The sequence below is a fragment of the Episyrphus balteatus genome, chromosome 2, assembly GCF_945859705.1.
Source record: "Episyrphus balteatus chromosome 2, idEpiBalt1.1, whole genome shotgun sequence".
Lineage (NCBI taxonomy): Eukaryota > Metazoa > Arthropoda > Insecta > Diptera > Syrphidae > Episyrphus > Episyrphus balteatus.
This window is the reverse complement of record NC_079135.1, coordinates 97,435,649-97,450,987: the sequence shown is the minus strand read 5'-3', so window position 1 is coordinate 97,450,987 and position 15,339 is coordinate 97,435,649. Positions and strand designations below refer to the sequence as shown.

The 15,339-nt window shown below is 29.9% G+C and overlaps 1 protein-coding gene across 2 annotated transcripts in view; it reads right to left on the bottom strand.

The window, feature by feature from the left end:
- Window positions 1-1,156: 1,156 nt before the first annotated feature.
- LOC129910365 (L-asparaginase) overlaps window positions 1,157-15,339 on the bottom strand; it is a 52,082-nt gene continuing 37,899 nt past the window's right edge. For both annotated transcript variants that reach the window (XM_055987717.1, XM_055987718.1), the window contains exons 2-7: window positions 6,793-7,075; window positions 6,501-6,736; window positions 5,696-6,445; window positions 2,068-2,250; window positions 1,477-2,010; window positions 1,157-1,408 (exon numbers count right to left, since the gene is read on the bottom strand). In XM_055987717.1, coding sequence (XP_055843692.1) covers window positions 1,486-2,010; window positions 2,068-2,250; window positions 5,696-6,445; window positions 6,501-6,736; window positions 6,793-7,042 — 1,944 coding nt within the window. In that variant the 5' untranslated portion in view covers window positions 7,043-7,075 and the 3' untranslated portion in view covers window positions 1,157-1,408; window positions 1,477-1,485. The remainder of the gene's footprint in view (window positions 1,409-1,476; window positions 2,011-2,067; window positions 2,251-5,695; window positions 6,446-6,500; window positions 6,737-6,792; window positions 7,076-15,339) is intronic.

Sequence of the window (15,339 nt, the reverse complement as noted above, 5' to 3'; positions counted from 1 at the left end):
GACCACTTTAAAGATGCGAATTTATGAAAGATAAAATTCTCCATGATGAATAAGGAATTCACGGGCTAAAAAGTACGTCTTTGAGACCTCTTTAAAGATGCGAATTTATGAAAGAAAAAAGTCTTCATAATGAATGAGGAATTCACGGACTAAAAAGTATGACCTTAAGACTTCTTTAAAGATGAAAATTTATGAACGAAAAAAGTCTTCATGATGAATAAGGAATTCACGGAATAAAAAGTATGACCTTAAGACCTCTTGAAAGATGCGAATTTATGAAAGAAAAAAGTCTTCATGATGAATTAGGATTTGATGGACTAAAAAGTACGACCTTGAGACCTCTTTAAAGATGCAAATTTATGGAAGAATAATGTTTTCATGAGGAGTTAGGACTTCACGAAGCAATAAGAATGACCTAAAGACCTCTTTTAAAATGCGAATTTATGAAAGATAAAAGTCTCCATGATGAATAAGGAATTCACGGGCTAAAAAGTACGTCTTTGAGACCTCTTTTAAGATGCGAATTTATGAAAGAAAAAAGTCTTCATGATGAATAAGGAATTCACGGGCTAAAAAGTACGACCTTGAGACCTCTTTACAGATGCGAATTTATGAAAGAATAAAGTCTTCATGACGAATTAGGACTTCACGAAGCAAAAAGAATTGAATTGAAGATCTCTTTTAGGATGAAAAACTATGAAGGAAAAAAGTCTTCATGACGATTAAGGAGGCAAAAAGTATCACTTAAAGCCATCTTACGTGATCCTTGCTCGGATTGAAGAAGTTGTTAAGAATATAAAATATTTGTAAACGATAATAATTTTAATTTAATTTGAAAAAACACATGTTTTTGTAATTAAAAAAAAAAAATAGTTTTTACAATTAAAAAAAAAATGTAAACGATTTCGACCTCCACGATGAACGCCATTTGGTTTCTTTTGTAGTACAGTAAGTCAGAAATATTTCTAAATTTTTAAATAATATTTTAATTCACAGCTACCATACACAAATTGTTTCACGATATTATAGCATAACCCCAAAATAATAAATTCAAAAAACGTAAACTCTGCTACTCCAAGATCGCGTTTTACAATGTATGAAACTTTTGAACTTATTTCGCGCCTGTAATAAAAAATCAACAATATTTTGTAGTTAAAGTTTATTTAATGTACATATATTTTGGTTTACATTGAGTTTCAATATTATTGTCTGTTTGCTAAAATACAATTTTTGTATATTTGTTCAGTTTTTTGTATGGCAAAGCGTTACTTTATTTATAATAACACTTTTAAGCAAACGAACTTAAATAGTTTTAAATATATTCGAATTATGATACAATAATTATTTTAATTTACTAATTTAACTGAGAGCCTCTTGTGAGATCTTATCTGGTTAATCAAAATTGACTCTGAAAAAAAATAATTAAGTACTTTTTTATTAATATTGTAACTTTTGAAATGGAAGTAAAATACTTACTTAAGATCATTACGAAGAACCATCACCAAATAATTTAATAACTTCTTCATGTTCAATCATTTTTGCATATTGCAATGCTGTCAGGCCCAATTTATCCTTTCCATTTATATCATCATAATTTTTCACCAAATATTCAACTATCTCAACATGCCCATGCAATGCAGCAACATGCAATGCCGTCCTCCCCGAATGATCAACTTGTGCCAGATCAGCTCCAGCTAATTGAAATGACTGCAATCTTAGCAATGATCCTCTTGCTGCTGCCGAACACAGCTGTTCACCAATTGCTCGCATTGATCCAGTCAAATGAGCACCACAACTTAAAAGTAATTGAATAATTTCATGATGATCAACGCTGACAGCTTCCATCAAAGGAGTGCGATCGTAACGATCGCGAATGTGAACAGAAACTCCATGTTGTAGTAGAAGATTGACGATGGGTAGGTTGCCTTCGTGACAGGCAATGTGTAAAGCTGTTCGATTGTCATGATTTACACCTGACAAATCGGCACCATAAGCTTTGAGACTATTGATCTATAAATGGAAAATATGAGAGAGCTAGAATAATGAAGGTAGAGGACTGTGATATACCTTTTTGATATCCCCAGCTAAAACTGCAGCATTTAACATTGCTGGAAATAGAGTGGCTCCTAGTTGAGAAAGTTCAGCAGGTGATGACAAGTGCAATGATCTAGCAACTGCTTCTATAAGATCGTAGTCTTCCATTAGTGGACTTTCAGCAGTTAACTCACCTCGGATATTCGATTGCATTACCTTCAATTAAACAAATTCACCATAAAAACCAGGGTTCTAAAAATATCAATTGAAAAAAAAAAAAATGCATAAAAAAAGTGGTTGTCTGTAAAATCGGTTTACGGAAGATAATTTTACGTGATAGCATTGTAAGAAAATAGGTTGCGTGGCTTTAAAAAAAAATCATCTAAAACTTATTTATTTGTCAACTTTCTTGTAAAAAATTTATAAGATAATAAATCTTATAGCAAAGTACTTAATCTAAAGTTTAAGACCTTACATATTACCTAATATCTGTATGTTTTGTAGAAAAACGGAATAACTTTTTGAATCCAATCATAATTTACAAGAAAAAGCTAAAAAAAATATTTTTTTTTTCTTTTCTCATTATATCAATTTTTATATATGCATGTTTAAAAAAAAGTTACACCATTATTTTTCTTCTAAAGAATAAATCCATTCTTAAATTTTTGTAATAATTTGTAAGGTATAAAAATAATTTATTGAAAACAATAATTTTTCATGAAAATAGTAAAAAAAAATTAAACTTTTATTCTTCTAACACCATTAAATCTATTTTTTTATATGACAATCTATAATAAACTTTAGATCATCTGAAAGCTTATTATTTTACCTCTTATATGACGCTTCAATCATATTTCTACGATACCTACAAAAAAAGTAAGAATTTTTATTGTATTGAAATTTTTTGAAATTTTTTCAATACCATTGTTAGTCTTACAATAAATTTTTCTATCGATTAAAAAAATTTATTTTTCTACAACATCGCGTTTTGAAAATAGTCAGTTTTTTGCAATTTTGTTTTACCGCTATTTACCCTATTAAATGATAAAATTATTAAAAATCCTTAGTGTTCAAGTATGCAGAACATTTTTTATTTGCCATAAATTTTTTTTTTCTAATGCAATTTTCAATGCAAATATTTTTCAGTTAAAATAACAATTTTTTAATGCAACATATTTTGAGTTGAAAAAAATTTAATTTTCAATGCCAATATTTTTCAGTTGCAATATCATTTTTTTTTTTAGGTATAATGCAAAATGTTTTTATTTGCAAGAAATATTTTTTTTAATGCAAATTTTTCAATTGCAATAATTTTTTTAATGAAAAATTTTTTATTTGCAATAAAATTTTTTGTAATGCAAAATATTTTTATTTGAAATAAAAATTTTAGTTTCAATGCAAATTTTTTTAGTTGCAATAACATTTTTTTTTAATGTTTTAATGCACATACATATTCTTCAGTTGCAATATTTTTTTTAATGCAAATATTATTCAATTACAAAAAAATACTTTTTTTAATGCAAACATTTCTTATGTGCATTAAATGCTAATTTTGTTCAATTGGAACAAATATTTTTTAACGCAAAAATATTTTATTTGCAATTTTAATGCAAAATATTTTTATTTGAAATAAAAATTTTATTTTTTGTGCAAATATTATTCATTTTTGTAGGTACTTAATTTTTTTATTTGCAATAAATATTTCTTATTTTTAATGGAAAACAAATGCATTAAGAAAAAAAAAGGATTTTTACAACAATGATAAAAGTACCCTTGAGACTGTTTTTTTTTTTTTTTTGACGTGATAACGTCTTATAAATCGATGAACCATGGCAGCCACCACAAAAAAGTGACGCCATTTTCTAACGTTACACTCTCGCACTTTCGCAGTGCGCTCAAAAATTTCAATTCAAAATTAAAAATAAACTATTAGAGATACAAAAATCTTCTATAGCTTATTTGAAAGATAATAACCTAAAGCTTAATCCAAATGAAGGATTTTTTAAAATTCAGTCACTTAATAGGGTAAACAGGAGTAAGACGGAAAAATGAAGTTTGGGCTAAAATCTAAACGCGAAATTGTAGAGAGTTGATTTTTTTTTTGCTATGGATAGATAAAACTAATTTAAGAATAACTGCATTTAAGAAAAAATTCTAAAAAAATTTGAAACTAAGCTACAACGTTTTGTTTAAACGTTGTACACGTGTTGGGGCTATGACAAAATGATGATTTTGGGTAGGCGAAATTTTTTTTGACAATTCTAGGTGAAAGAAGAGGGAAAAAAATTAGGCATTTGATACGGATTTTTTTTTTACAATCTGGGTTTCGAAATATGAATTTTTGAAAAATACCTTGTTTTTAGGGGTATTTTTGGATAGTTTTTGATTTTTAGCTTTTTTTTGGGGCGTTCAAAAAATCTCAAACTTATAGGACATGTAGGTTTTTGCCGTATGCATACATGTGCAAAAAAATCAGGGAATCGTTTAGTGAGTTTTGACTGAATAACGGAAGAAACAAGTTTTAAAAAAACACGTTTTTTTTACCGTTTTTAACCAATTTTAATCGTTTTTTATTTTTATCTTTTTTTCTTTAATAGATACAGGCATAAAATATATGAAATAATGATAGACCATGACAACGACTATATGTGTCTGAAGTGTCAATCATTTCCGTAAACAAAATTTGAGATAACGGTAAAATAAAATTTTAGAATTCAACAGGTTATAACTTTTGACCAAGAGCGGATAGAAATTTTATTAAACTTTTATTAACATCCTGATACAATTACCTTTCATTTGGTATATCACACATAACGGTAGACTAACTACAAGCTACACAATGTTAATTCAAGAAACTTGCGAAAAACCTCAAAACTCCAGTGGAGATCTATTGCCCCCCGAACAGCCAATAGTGTGGGAAGTACCGTAATCTCAGTCTGGAAATTCGAAATGGTTGACTTTAAAAAATTCTAACTTCTCTTGTAGGCATCTTTGAAATGAGATTGGTACGTCATATGAAAGGTGAAATAATAATATAATAATAAGCTTTCACATGATATACAATTTTTTATAGGTTGTCAAACAAAAAAATTGATTCCATTGCGTGAGGACACAAAAATAAATGTTTTTTTTTGCTTTTTTTAATGAAATTTGATCGAGTTCAAAAAATTCTAGCTCTTTTTGTTGATGTCTCATAGACCTGATCGATATATTTATTTTGAGCTAAGACAATAAGCTTTCAGATGGTATAAAAATTTTTATAGGTTGTTAGGGAAAAAATGTAATTAATGACGTCAGAAGATAAAAATTCATGTTTTTTTTGCTTTTTTTGATGAAAATGATTGTTTGCAATAAATTATTTTAGTACTTTTTGCGCATTGTTAAAATTTAAAAATGGTTTAATTCTTAAGAAATACTTGGCTTTTAAATTGCATAATGTTTTTTGTTAGCTTTTAAAATAAAAAAATTAATATAATGAGAAAATGAGAAAGGTATTTTTTTTAGCTTTTTCTTGTAAATTATTGTTTGAAAAAAGTAAACGCTTCAATTGACTCATTTTAAACAAAAGCACACAACCTGTTTTCTGACGACGTTATCACGTGAAATCATCGTCCGTAAACCGGCTTTACAGACAACCTCTTTTTTTTTTAAGAAAACCCACCTGTTTCTTGTATTCCAAGGTCCAATCACGTTTTCCCAAAACATAAGATAACTTTGTAACAGCTGCTTCAGGTGTCATATCATAGCCCGGCACCACACCCAATGCTTTCAGAACCTTCCCCGTATCATAGATTTCCGCCACCGATCCATTTGAACACTGCGTGCAATTAACAATAATCACACCACGTTCCGAAGCAGCTCGAATTTCTTCCAGAATATCCTTTCGATTCGAAGGAATGTTACCAGATCCAAAAGACTGCAAGACTACACCTTTCATAGGTGGCGCTAAAAATGCCCTAAACGTTGAACTAGTTATACTCGGGAAGAGTCGTAAAAGACCAACATTAACATCCATATCAGCATGTACAACAAAACGACTAATATTGCAAGGACGAAATATCAAACGATAGTCAATTTCATAATTGATTCCAATTCGACCGATTGGGACATTGTTTGGACTATCAAAGGCATTCAAGTCATCACAGCTTACTTTGATGGTTCGATTACCACGCATGAGTTTGTTGCCAAAGAGGACACAAACCTCAGGAATTACATAGTTTCCAGCTATGCTCAAGGCTGTGGTGAAATTATCCTTGCCATCAGTTCGTGTGTCGAATATTGGAATTTGTGAGCCAGTTATGATAACAGTTTTACCAAGGTTTTCCAACATAAACGATAGGGCTGAAGCAGTGTAGGCTAGAGTATCGGTTCCGTGGAGGACAACAAATGCATCAAAAAATTCATATGATTGCTGTTTAAAAAAAGAAAAGTTACAAAATTTCAAATTTTCAAAAATTCAATCTTACATGAATATCCTTGGCAATGTGGACCCAATCATCAGTTGTCATATTACTTGAATCCAAAAGTGGATTGTATTCAGTAATCGTGTATACAACTCGATTTGGAATACCATCAATGAATGGAAGAATCAAAGGTGCCATACCAGCTGCAGTGCCAAATCTTTTCTCCGCATAAGCTTGATCATGCATATTTGGATATTTTCGTATCATTTTGACCAACGCATTTGGAATTGGTATTAGTACTAAAAAAAAATCAGTTTTAAATAAGTTTTCGATGGTCCTAGAATTAAAGACTTACCATTGCTTTCATTTCGCATCATTCCAATAGTTCCACCAGTATAAATTACTCTGACTTTCGACTCTTTTGTTGTTGATGGTAACATATTACCAAAACTTGCATTTCTTCGCATGTTAGCATTATTGGAGCCATTTTTTGGTGATAATGAATCACCAAGATGTTCTAATGGTTTCCATGAGTTTATTCCAAGTTTTGGTTGATTTTCGGAGGAGTTATCACCTGCGATGGTTTCATTGGTTTCAGTTGACATTTTATTTGTGAAGAGGTGCTAATTAGGCTGTTCCTAAAATGATTAAAAAGATAAAAAACATGGTTATGAGAAACATACGGCCTTAGAATAATTCTAATTCTAAATTCTAAAGGTTAAATATTAGTTTTATACTAAATTATCCTAATTTAAAAAGTACTTTCGAGTGGCAATGGTACAGTTAATGCACATAAAAGCCTTTCGAAATAAAACCACATACATTAGGGCATATTAATACTATATCAAATATTAAAACTATATAATAATTATTATAATAATTATAATTAATGTACTATAAAGTCTAAAAAATTTATGTTGTAAGAATTTTTGAAGTGAAAACTTCTTTAGTATCGTAGTGATTTGAAACAAGATGAAACGAAAAAGCGACACGAAAAATCAATTGATCATAACTTGTCATATTCATGACATGTCATATTCAAAATTCTGAAATAACGGTGAAAAGATGTTCTTTTTCTAAACACGTAATATCTTTTGATCTAGAGCACATAACAAATTTATTTAACTTTAACTTTAATGCTGATAATATTACCTTTCATTTAATATATCATACATAACGGTACGTGCTCTACAAGTTATATAATCTTTAATTGAAAAAACTTGAAAAATACCTCAAAACACCTGTGAAGATTTGTTGCCGTAATCTCAGTTTGAAATTTCGACATGGTTGGCTTTAAAAAATTCTTACTTTTTTTTGTAGGCATGGTAGAAATATGATTGAAGCGTCATATAGGTGAAATAATAATGATATAAAAATTGATCATAGGCTATCTTTTAAAAAATGGATTTAATGGCGTTAGAAGCGAAAAGAGATTGATTGTTTTGCTTTTTTTATGAAAACTAATTGGGTTAAAAAAATTCTAGCTCTTTTTGTAGATGTTGTATAGACATGGTCGATATAAATATTTTGAGCTGAAACAATAAGCTTTCAGATGGTATAAAATTTATTGTAGGTTGTCATATAAAAAAAAGTGATATAATAAATAATTGAGTCACAATGTCAAACGAATAAGCAACGTGCTTTGTGTGCTCTGCCAAAAAAAATTTTAATTGACCTAATTTCAACCTAAAAGTTTATTGAAACTATCTAAACTTATTAATTAAAGTACTGTGAATACAATAAATGAAAAAAAATTTATTAAGATCTTTTGTAATTGCAGTTTTCCTTAAATAAATAATTCCCTGTAATTATCATTTTCATTAAATTGATAAGACCAACAAGTGCATGTGGTTTACTCTCTCACATAAATCACCCAGTGCTCTCTCTGCGATCGAAACTGGTTTTTTTTTTTTTTTTTTTTTTTGTATATTTTTTTTTTTTTTTTTTTTTCAATTACCTCCCTGCAGTGCAGTGCTAGTCAATAACATAAAGTACATACATTTTGTAATAAAAAAAAATAAACAAGAGTGATCGGTAAACCTAAGCTATGCCGAATTGTTTGGGCTGCAATTTAGCTCTAGCCAATGCTACTGACGATGAACCTGTTCTTCTGTGTGAAAATTGTTCTGTCTCCGATTCACCTGTCATGATATCAAAACAATTTAATCACATGTTCAAACTATTCACTCAAATGAATGTGCGCTTGAACTCGGTTGCTGATGACATAAAAAAAGACTTACCTGAAATTGTGTCTAAAGAAGTCTCAGACCAATTGGAGACAAAAATGTTGTGCGTAAATAATGAGATTTTGGACATTAAAATTAAATTGAACTCAATTCCTAAGTCTCAAAGTTGTGAGTGCTCTGAAATTATAGAATTTACGAACAAAAGACTAGATATCTTAGTGTCGGGGTGTCCTGCAATAGAAATGGATATTTTCGTCTTTGCAATAAAGCTCTGTTCCTATCTCAATGTTAACATAAGGGCTGAAGATTTTTCCAAAGTTTTTAGACTATCAAGTGATTCAAAAATTTTGCTGATTAAGTTTTTATCAATAACAACAAGAGATCGTGTCATGAAAAACTATTTTGCTCAATCACCATCGCTCACATTGGATAAAATATGTCCTGAATTGGGTATTGTATCTAGAGTGTTTCTCAATGACAATTTAACAAAAAAAATGTACAGTGTTCGTAAGATTTGTTTCGATCTGTTGAAAAATGGAAAAATAAAATCCTTTAGCTCTGGGTTTAAATTTTTTAAAGTTATAAATCTTGATGGATCTATAAAATCTATTTACTCCGAATCTGATATTCCGAACTACAATTCGGCTGTCGCAAATATCGAAACAAAATCTGATTCTTCAAATCCTGTCGTCGCTAATTCTAATTCTGAACAAGATGTCATATTTATCAATGAATCTGCTGACCATAAAGAAAAATCTGTTGGAAAATCAAAAGCATCGAAGAGTTCATCGAACCAAAAATCTACACCTGGAGTTGGAGCCAACATTACAAAGCGCACATTGCGTCGTTGAATTATTTATTATCCTATAAATTGCATAATGTTTTTTTTTTTTTTTTTTTTTTTTTTATTGTATTTACACAATGTGTTATTATTATTTTTTTTTTCTCTCATTTTGTATCTTCCTCAATTTATCCTCTCTATATTTTTGTTTCTCATACATAAAGATATCTTTTGTTTTTTAACATTATGAAATTAATTCAAGTTCTTTAATCTTTTATTTTTCTATTAAAAAGGCGGGCACATATTTGCCCTAATGAATTATTGTTGTAAGTTAATAGCTCAGGGCAATTAGTCAAAATATGGGCATGAAATCGCATTTTTCGCGGGACAAAATTTTTTTCATGGAATGTGTTCGGGTGGTTGTCCTTATCATAAAAGTCAATTTGTTGGGAAAATTGGAGGTTGGGAACAGCCGCCATCTTGGAAAAGAGATTGGTAGCGTTTTTATTGAATAGCTCCATTGTTATTCATTTTAACAGAAAATGACAAAGGTAGGACTTATTAACAATAAAATTATCTAAACAATGATATACAAAACAATTCCGTGAGTTGATTAAATAAAATTTTATAGTTGGTCAAAGTGCGGGTTTGTATCGCAAGGTTGGGACAAAATGACATTTTTTCATATATCTGACGAACTTTTGATTTGTTTGGATAATTCTTCAAGAATGAATTATAGTACTTATAATTACCTATAAAATGAGCCCACAATCGTTATTGTCACCATCGTATTGTAGAAGTAATCTAACTCCGAAACTCTCCATGTACTAGTCAAAAGTGAGAAAAAAGCTAGTTTTTTGCTAGTAGGCCGAGAAAATTTTGGGAGTAGAGGTATAACCAAAATATAAGTACGCAGTTTTGCTGCCATACTCGTGTTAATGTCGATTTCAAAGGTCTGACAACTCTAATTTTGGGCTTTATACGGGTTTTGGGGGGTTAAATAACGTAAGTTTTCCAGTTAACGTGAATGGGCTAAATTTATACTATTTGAAATTATAAATATACAAGCTGATTCCCTATTATTTTTCCTAAATCTAGACACCCCAATCTTGAGGATGTGACCAATAGAACTCAAGATATAAGCCGTTTATACGATTATGTTTTAGAGGCTTTTTTGTTTCGATTTTTGTTTGTTTATTTGAATTGAAAAGCCTGATATGGTTAGTTAAAAAAGCTTATATCGTGAGTTCTATTAACCCCATAGCCGAGATTAAGGTGTCCAGATTTAGGAAAAATAATAGAGCATCAGCTTTTATATTTATAATTTCAAATAGTATAAATTTAGCCCATTCACGTTAGCTGGAAAACTTACGTTATTTAACCCCCCAAAACCCGTATAAAGCCCAAAATTAGAGTTGTCAGACCTTTGAAATCGACATTAACACGAGTATGGCAGCAAAACTGCGTACTTATATTTTGGTTATACCTCTACTCCCAAAATTTTCTCGGCCTACTAGCAAAAAACTAGCTTTTTTCTCACTTTTGACTAGTACATGGAGAGTTTCGGAGTTAGATTACTTCTACAATACGATGGTGACAATAACGATTGTGGGCTCATTTTATAGGTAATTATAAGTACTATAATTCATTCTTGAAGAATTATCCAAACAAATCAAAAGTTCGTCAGATATATGAAAAAATGTCATTTTGTCCCAACCTTGCGATACAAACCCGCACTTTGACCAACTATAAAATTTTATTTAATCAACTCACGGAATTGTTTTGTATATCATTGTTTAGATAATTTTATTGTTAATAAGTCCTACCTTTGTCATTTTCTGTTAAAATGAATAACAATGGAGCTATTCAATAAAAACGCTACCAATCTCTTTTCCAAGATGGCGGCTGTTCCCAACCTCCAATTTTCCCAACAAATTGACTTTTATGATAAGGACAACCACCCGAACACATTCCATGAAAAAAATTTTGTCCCGCGAAAAATGCGATTTAAATTACTAATTTCCCTGGGCTATAATTGAATATCGAATTTTGAATATCCTAATACTTAAATATTTTATTTTTGTTTATTAAATAAATTGGAAAATCGTAACAACTTTTTACATTTTCTTTCTTTATTACCTTTTTTAATAACTAACTTTCATCTCATAATCAATTTGTATAACTTATCAATGGATGATTTTATTTTGGGAGCACAGTCAAGTGACTCAAGTTATCTCAGAGATACGCTCAAGCATCGGAAAAACTATCTTAATATTGGCCATTTTAACTGCCAAAGTTTTTGTCTCAACAACAAAAGTTCCAAGTTTAATGAAATCAAATCCATTCTTAGTGGCCACTATTTAGACATGATTGGTGTATCTGAAACATGGCTCAAGAGTTATCACAGTGATTTGTCTGTAGGTATTCCAGGTTACAAAGTTTATAGAAATGACAGACCGCGGCTAAGAGGTGGTGGTGTGGCATTGTATATTGACGATCAAATTCGACCTACAAAAATATTGAAATGTACAGAACCTGGTATAGAGTTCATATTTTCGGAAATCTCCTCTGGCAATAGTAAAATTCTCATAGGTGTCATTTATCTTCCCAAAGGAGAATTTTCAAAAGTTGAACCTATTTTGACAGATTTCACTCAAAAATATAGCCATGTCTATGTCATGGGTGACTTCAATTACAATCTTTTTGATAGCAACAAAAAGATATCTTGTGATAATTTGTTAAGTAGGTGTAACATGCACACAATTCACAGTAATATTGCAACGCATTTTGATAGTTTCCACTCGAATACCTCTTTATTGGATTTTATAATAGTAAATAACCCTGATTCAGTACAATATAAAGATCAGTTCTGGATACCAGCTATTTCAAAACATGCTTTTATTTTTATTTCTTTAGATATAATTCCAGAAATAGTTGATCTTGAAATTAAAATAAGAGATTTTAGCTCGATTAATACTAATCAATTATATGCCAGTATGTCGCAGATCAATTTTAATGTCCTATATAGTACGAATGATTCCAGTTTTCAAGTTGATTTCTTGAACACTAACTTGAAGTATTTGTTTGAGTCTTTTGTGCCTCTTAAAACTATTAGACCTAATAAAAAAGTTAATCCTCTTACTTCACCTCGTGTTGCCAATGCCATTAATTTAAGGGATCTTTCTTAGAGCGTATCGTGGCAGTCCCTCTGAGAATACATGGAAAACATTTTGTAAGTACAGAAACAAAGTTAAAAGTGAAATAAGAGCATTAAAAAGGGAATATGGCATTCGTAAGTTTGAATGTGTTCAATCCAGCAAAGATCTTTGGAAAAAAATTAACACTATTGGCCTTAAGGACAATGAAATGGACTTTGGAAATTTAGACCCGGCAATTCTTAATTCTTATTTCTCTCAATCTCAGAGTAACACAAGTGAAAATGATGTTGAATTTGTACCTGAAATTGAAAATGCCTTTTCTTTTCGTTGTGTTTCCCTTGACGAGATATACAATGCATTGTTTTCTATCAAATCTAATGCTACTGGTTTTGATGATATTCCAATAAAATTCATTAAGTTCATTTTTCCTTGGATATCTCACCATTTGTTGCATGTAATTAACACAGTTTTAACCACTTCTTCGTATCCTCAAGCTTGGAAATGTGCAAAAATTATTCCAGTTGGAAAAAAATCTAACCCTCAAGAACCGTCAGATTTTAGGCCCATTAGTTTATTGCCGGCCACTTCAAAAATTTTAGAGATTTTGATGAAATGGCAAATCAATGAATTTCTTATTCGAAATAACTTACTTTTTTGCAATCAATCTGGTTTTCGAAAGTTTCATAGTACAACTACAACTCTGATTGATTTAACCGACACAATTAAGATGAATATGGATCGTAAATATGTTTCTTTATTGTTACTTTTAGATTTCAGCAAGGCTTTTGATAGTGTGAACCATATTCGTCTTTGCTACAAACTCAATCGATATTTTTCCTTCTCTAATAGCGCCTGTAATTTAATACTTTCATACTTATCGCAACGGTCTCAATATGTTTGTGTTGGCGAGAATAAATCAGATTTTATAGAAATTACATCAGGAGTTCCCCAGGGATCCATTTTAGGGCCAATTCTGTTTTCTATATTTATAAATGACCTCCATAATGCAACTTCTTTTTCGCTTGTTCATCTGTTTGCAGATGACGTGCAGTTACTTTTTTCTTGTTTGATAAGTGAAGTTTCTTCCTTCCTCACTTCTGTTAATTCTGATCTTCTTTCTGTTCACTCTTGGGCTTTAGAAAATAAATTGAAATTGAACCCAGCCAAATCGCAGGCCATTGCTTTTTATTTTAGGCCAGTGAGTTTCATGTTGGATCCGGTTGTGTTGGATAATGTTGTTATTCCTTACCAGAGTAAGGTAAAGAGTTTGGGTTTCATACTTGATGAAACTTTATCTTGGGAAGCTCATATTAACAATCTTATAAGTCGAACTAATTTTATCCTGCGCAAACTTTATAATATTAGTGAATATTTGCCTCTTCATATCAAAATTAAGCTTGCAAAGGCTCTTTTAGTTCCCCACTTTTTGTATGGTGCTGAAATGTTTTCAGGTGCTACTGGTGTAGTACTGTCAAGATTAAGGGTATGCTTCAATGATGTCGTCAGATATGTTTATTCCATAAAGAGGAGAGAGCATATTTCTGGTTTTACTAAATCTTTTTTGGGAATATCGTTTTCGTCGTTTTTGGAGCTAAGAGTTATTTGCACTCTTCACAAAATCATTTTCAAATCACTGCCAGCATATATTTTTCAAAAAATTGTTTTTTTGAGAAGAACATCTTCAAATAGAATTTCTATACCTTGGCACAGAAGTACTCGAGCCTCATCGTCATTTCTAATTCGTGGCATTAAACTTTGGAATGGCCTTTCAAGACAAATTCGATCTACACACAATGTTAATAAGTTCAAGCGTTTGGTATTTGCTACTTTTGTATAACTTCCGATTCTTGTGCGTTTTTCTTGTTCAAATGATTGTACTCATGAAGACTAGTTTTGTTTTCTTTATATTAAGTATTTAAGATTGAAGTCAATTGTTACGAATTAATTGATATTCTTTAAAATTCAAGTAAATTTATACAAGTTACTTATTCGTTGTTTACATTTTCATTTTTTTGAATAACTTAGCATATAAATAAGGGACAATGTCCTACAATATGTAATATCTACACAAATAAATAAATAAATAAATAAAAATAAAAAAAAGTTATATTTTTTCGATTTTTTTAAAATGATTTTTAAGGTTTCACTTCAACGACGAGTGAATTGTACACATGATTTTTTTTAATGTATTTTCCTTCCATTAAAAATTAAATAAAATGCACGACTGGGTTGCACTTACTTGCTCTTATGGTAAAAGTAGGAATTTTATGAAAAAAAAATAAGGGAAAGTTATGTATATTTTGATTTACATAAGTAAGGAATTTTTTATAATTAAAAAAATACATCAAATCAGTTTTTATTATTAATGAAACACCGTTTTTAATGATTTGATCACAAAAAGAAGTATTTCTTTATGAAAAGGACTTTTTAGAAAAAAAAAAATTAAAATTGTTAGACCCTTTTTAAAAGGAAATGGTATGCTATTTTGAAGAAATAATTAATTAACAGTTGAAAACAAAATTTCGAAATATTTCACTAACCCGTTTTCAAAAACTTGATTTTTCAAAAAAAAAAATGAAATATTTTTAAAAAAATGGAAAATATGTTTTTTTTTAATTTTCTCAGGCTAAATTTCCGTTGAAATAGAATTAGTCATATTCAAGATATTCAGAAAAAAAAACCGTTTTATGACAGGTACCGTAAATAAGGGTTAAAAAAAATTTGTTTTGTTTCAAAAGTTAGGTCCTAATTGTAACTTAACACTCAAAAATTTTAAT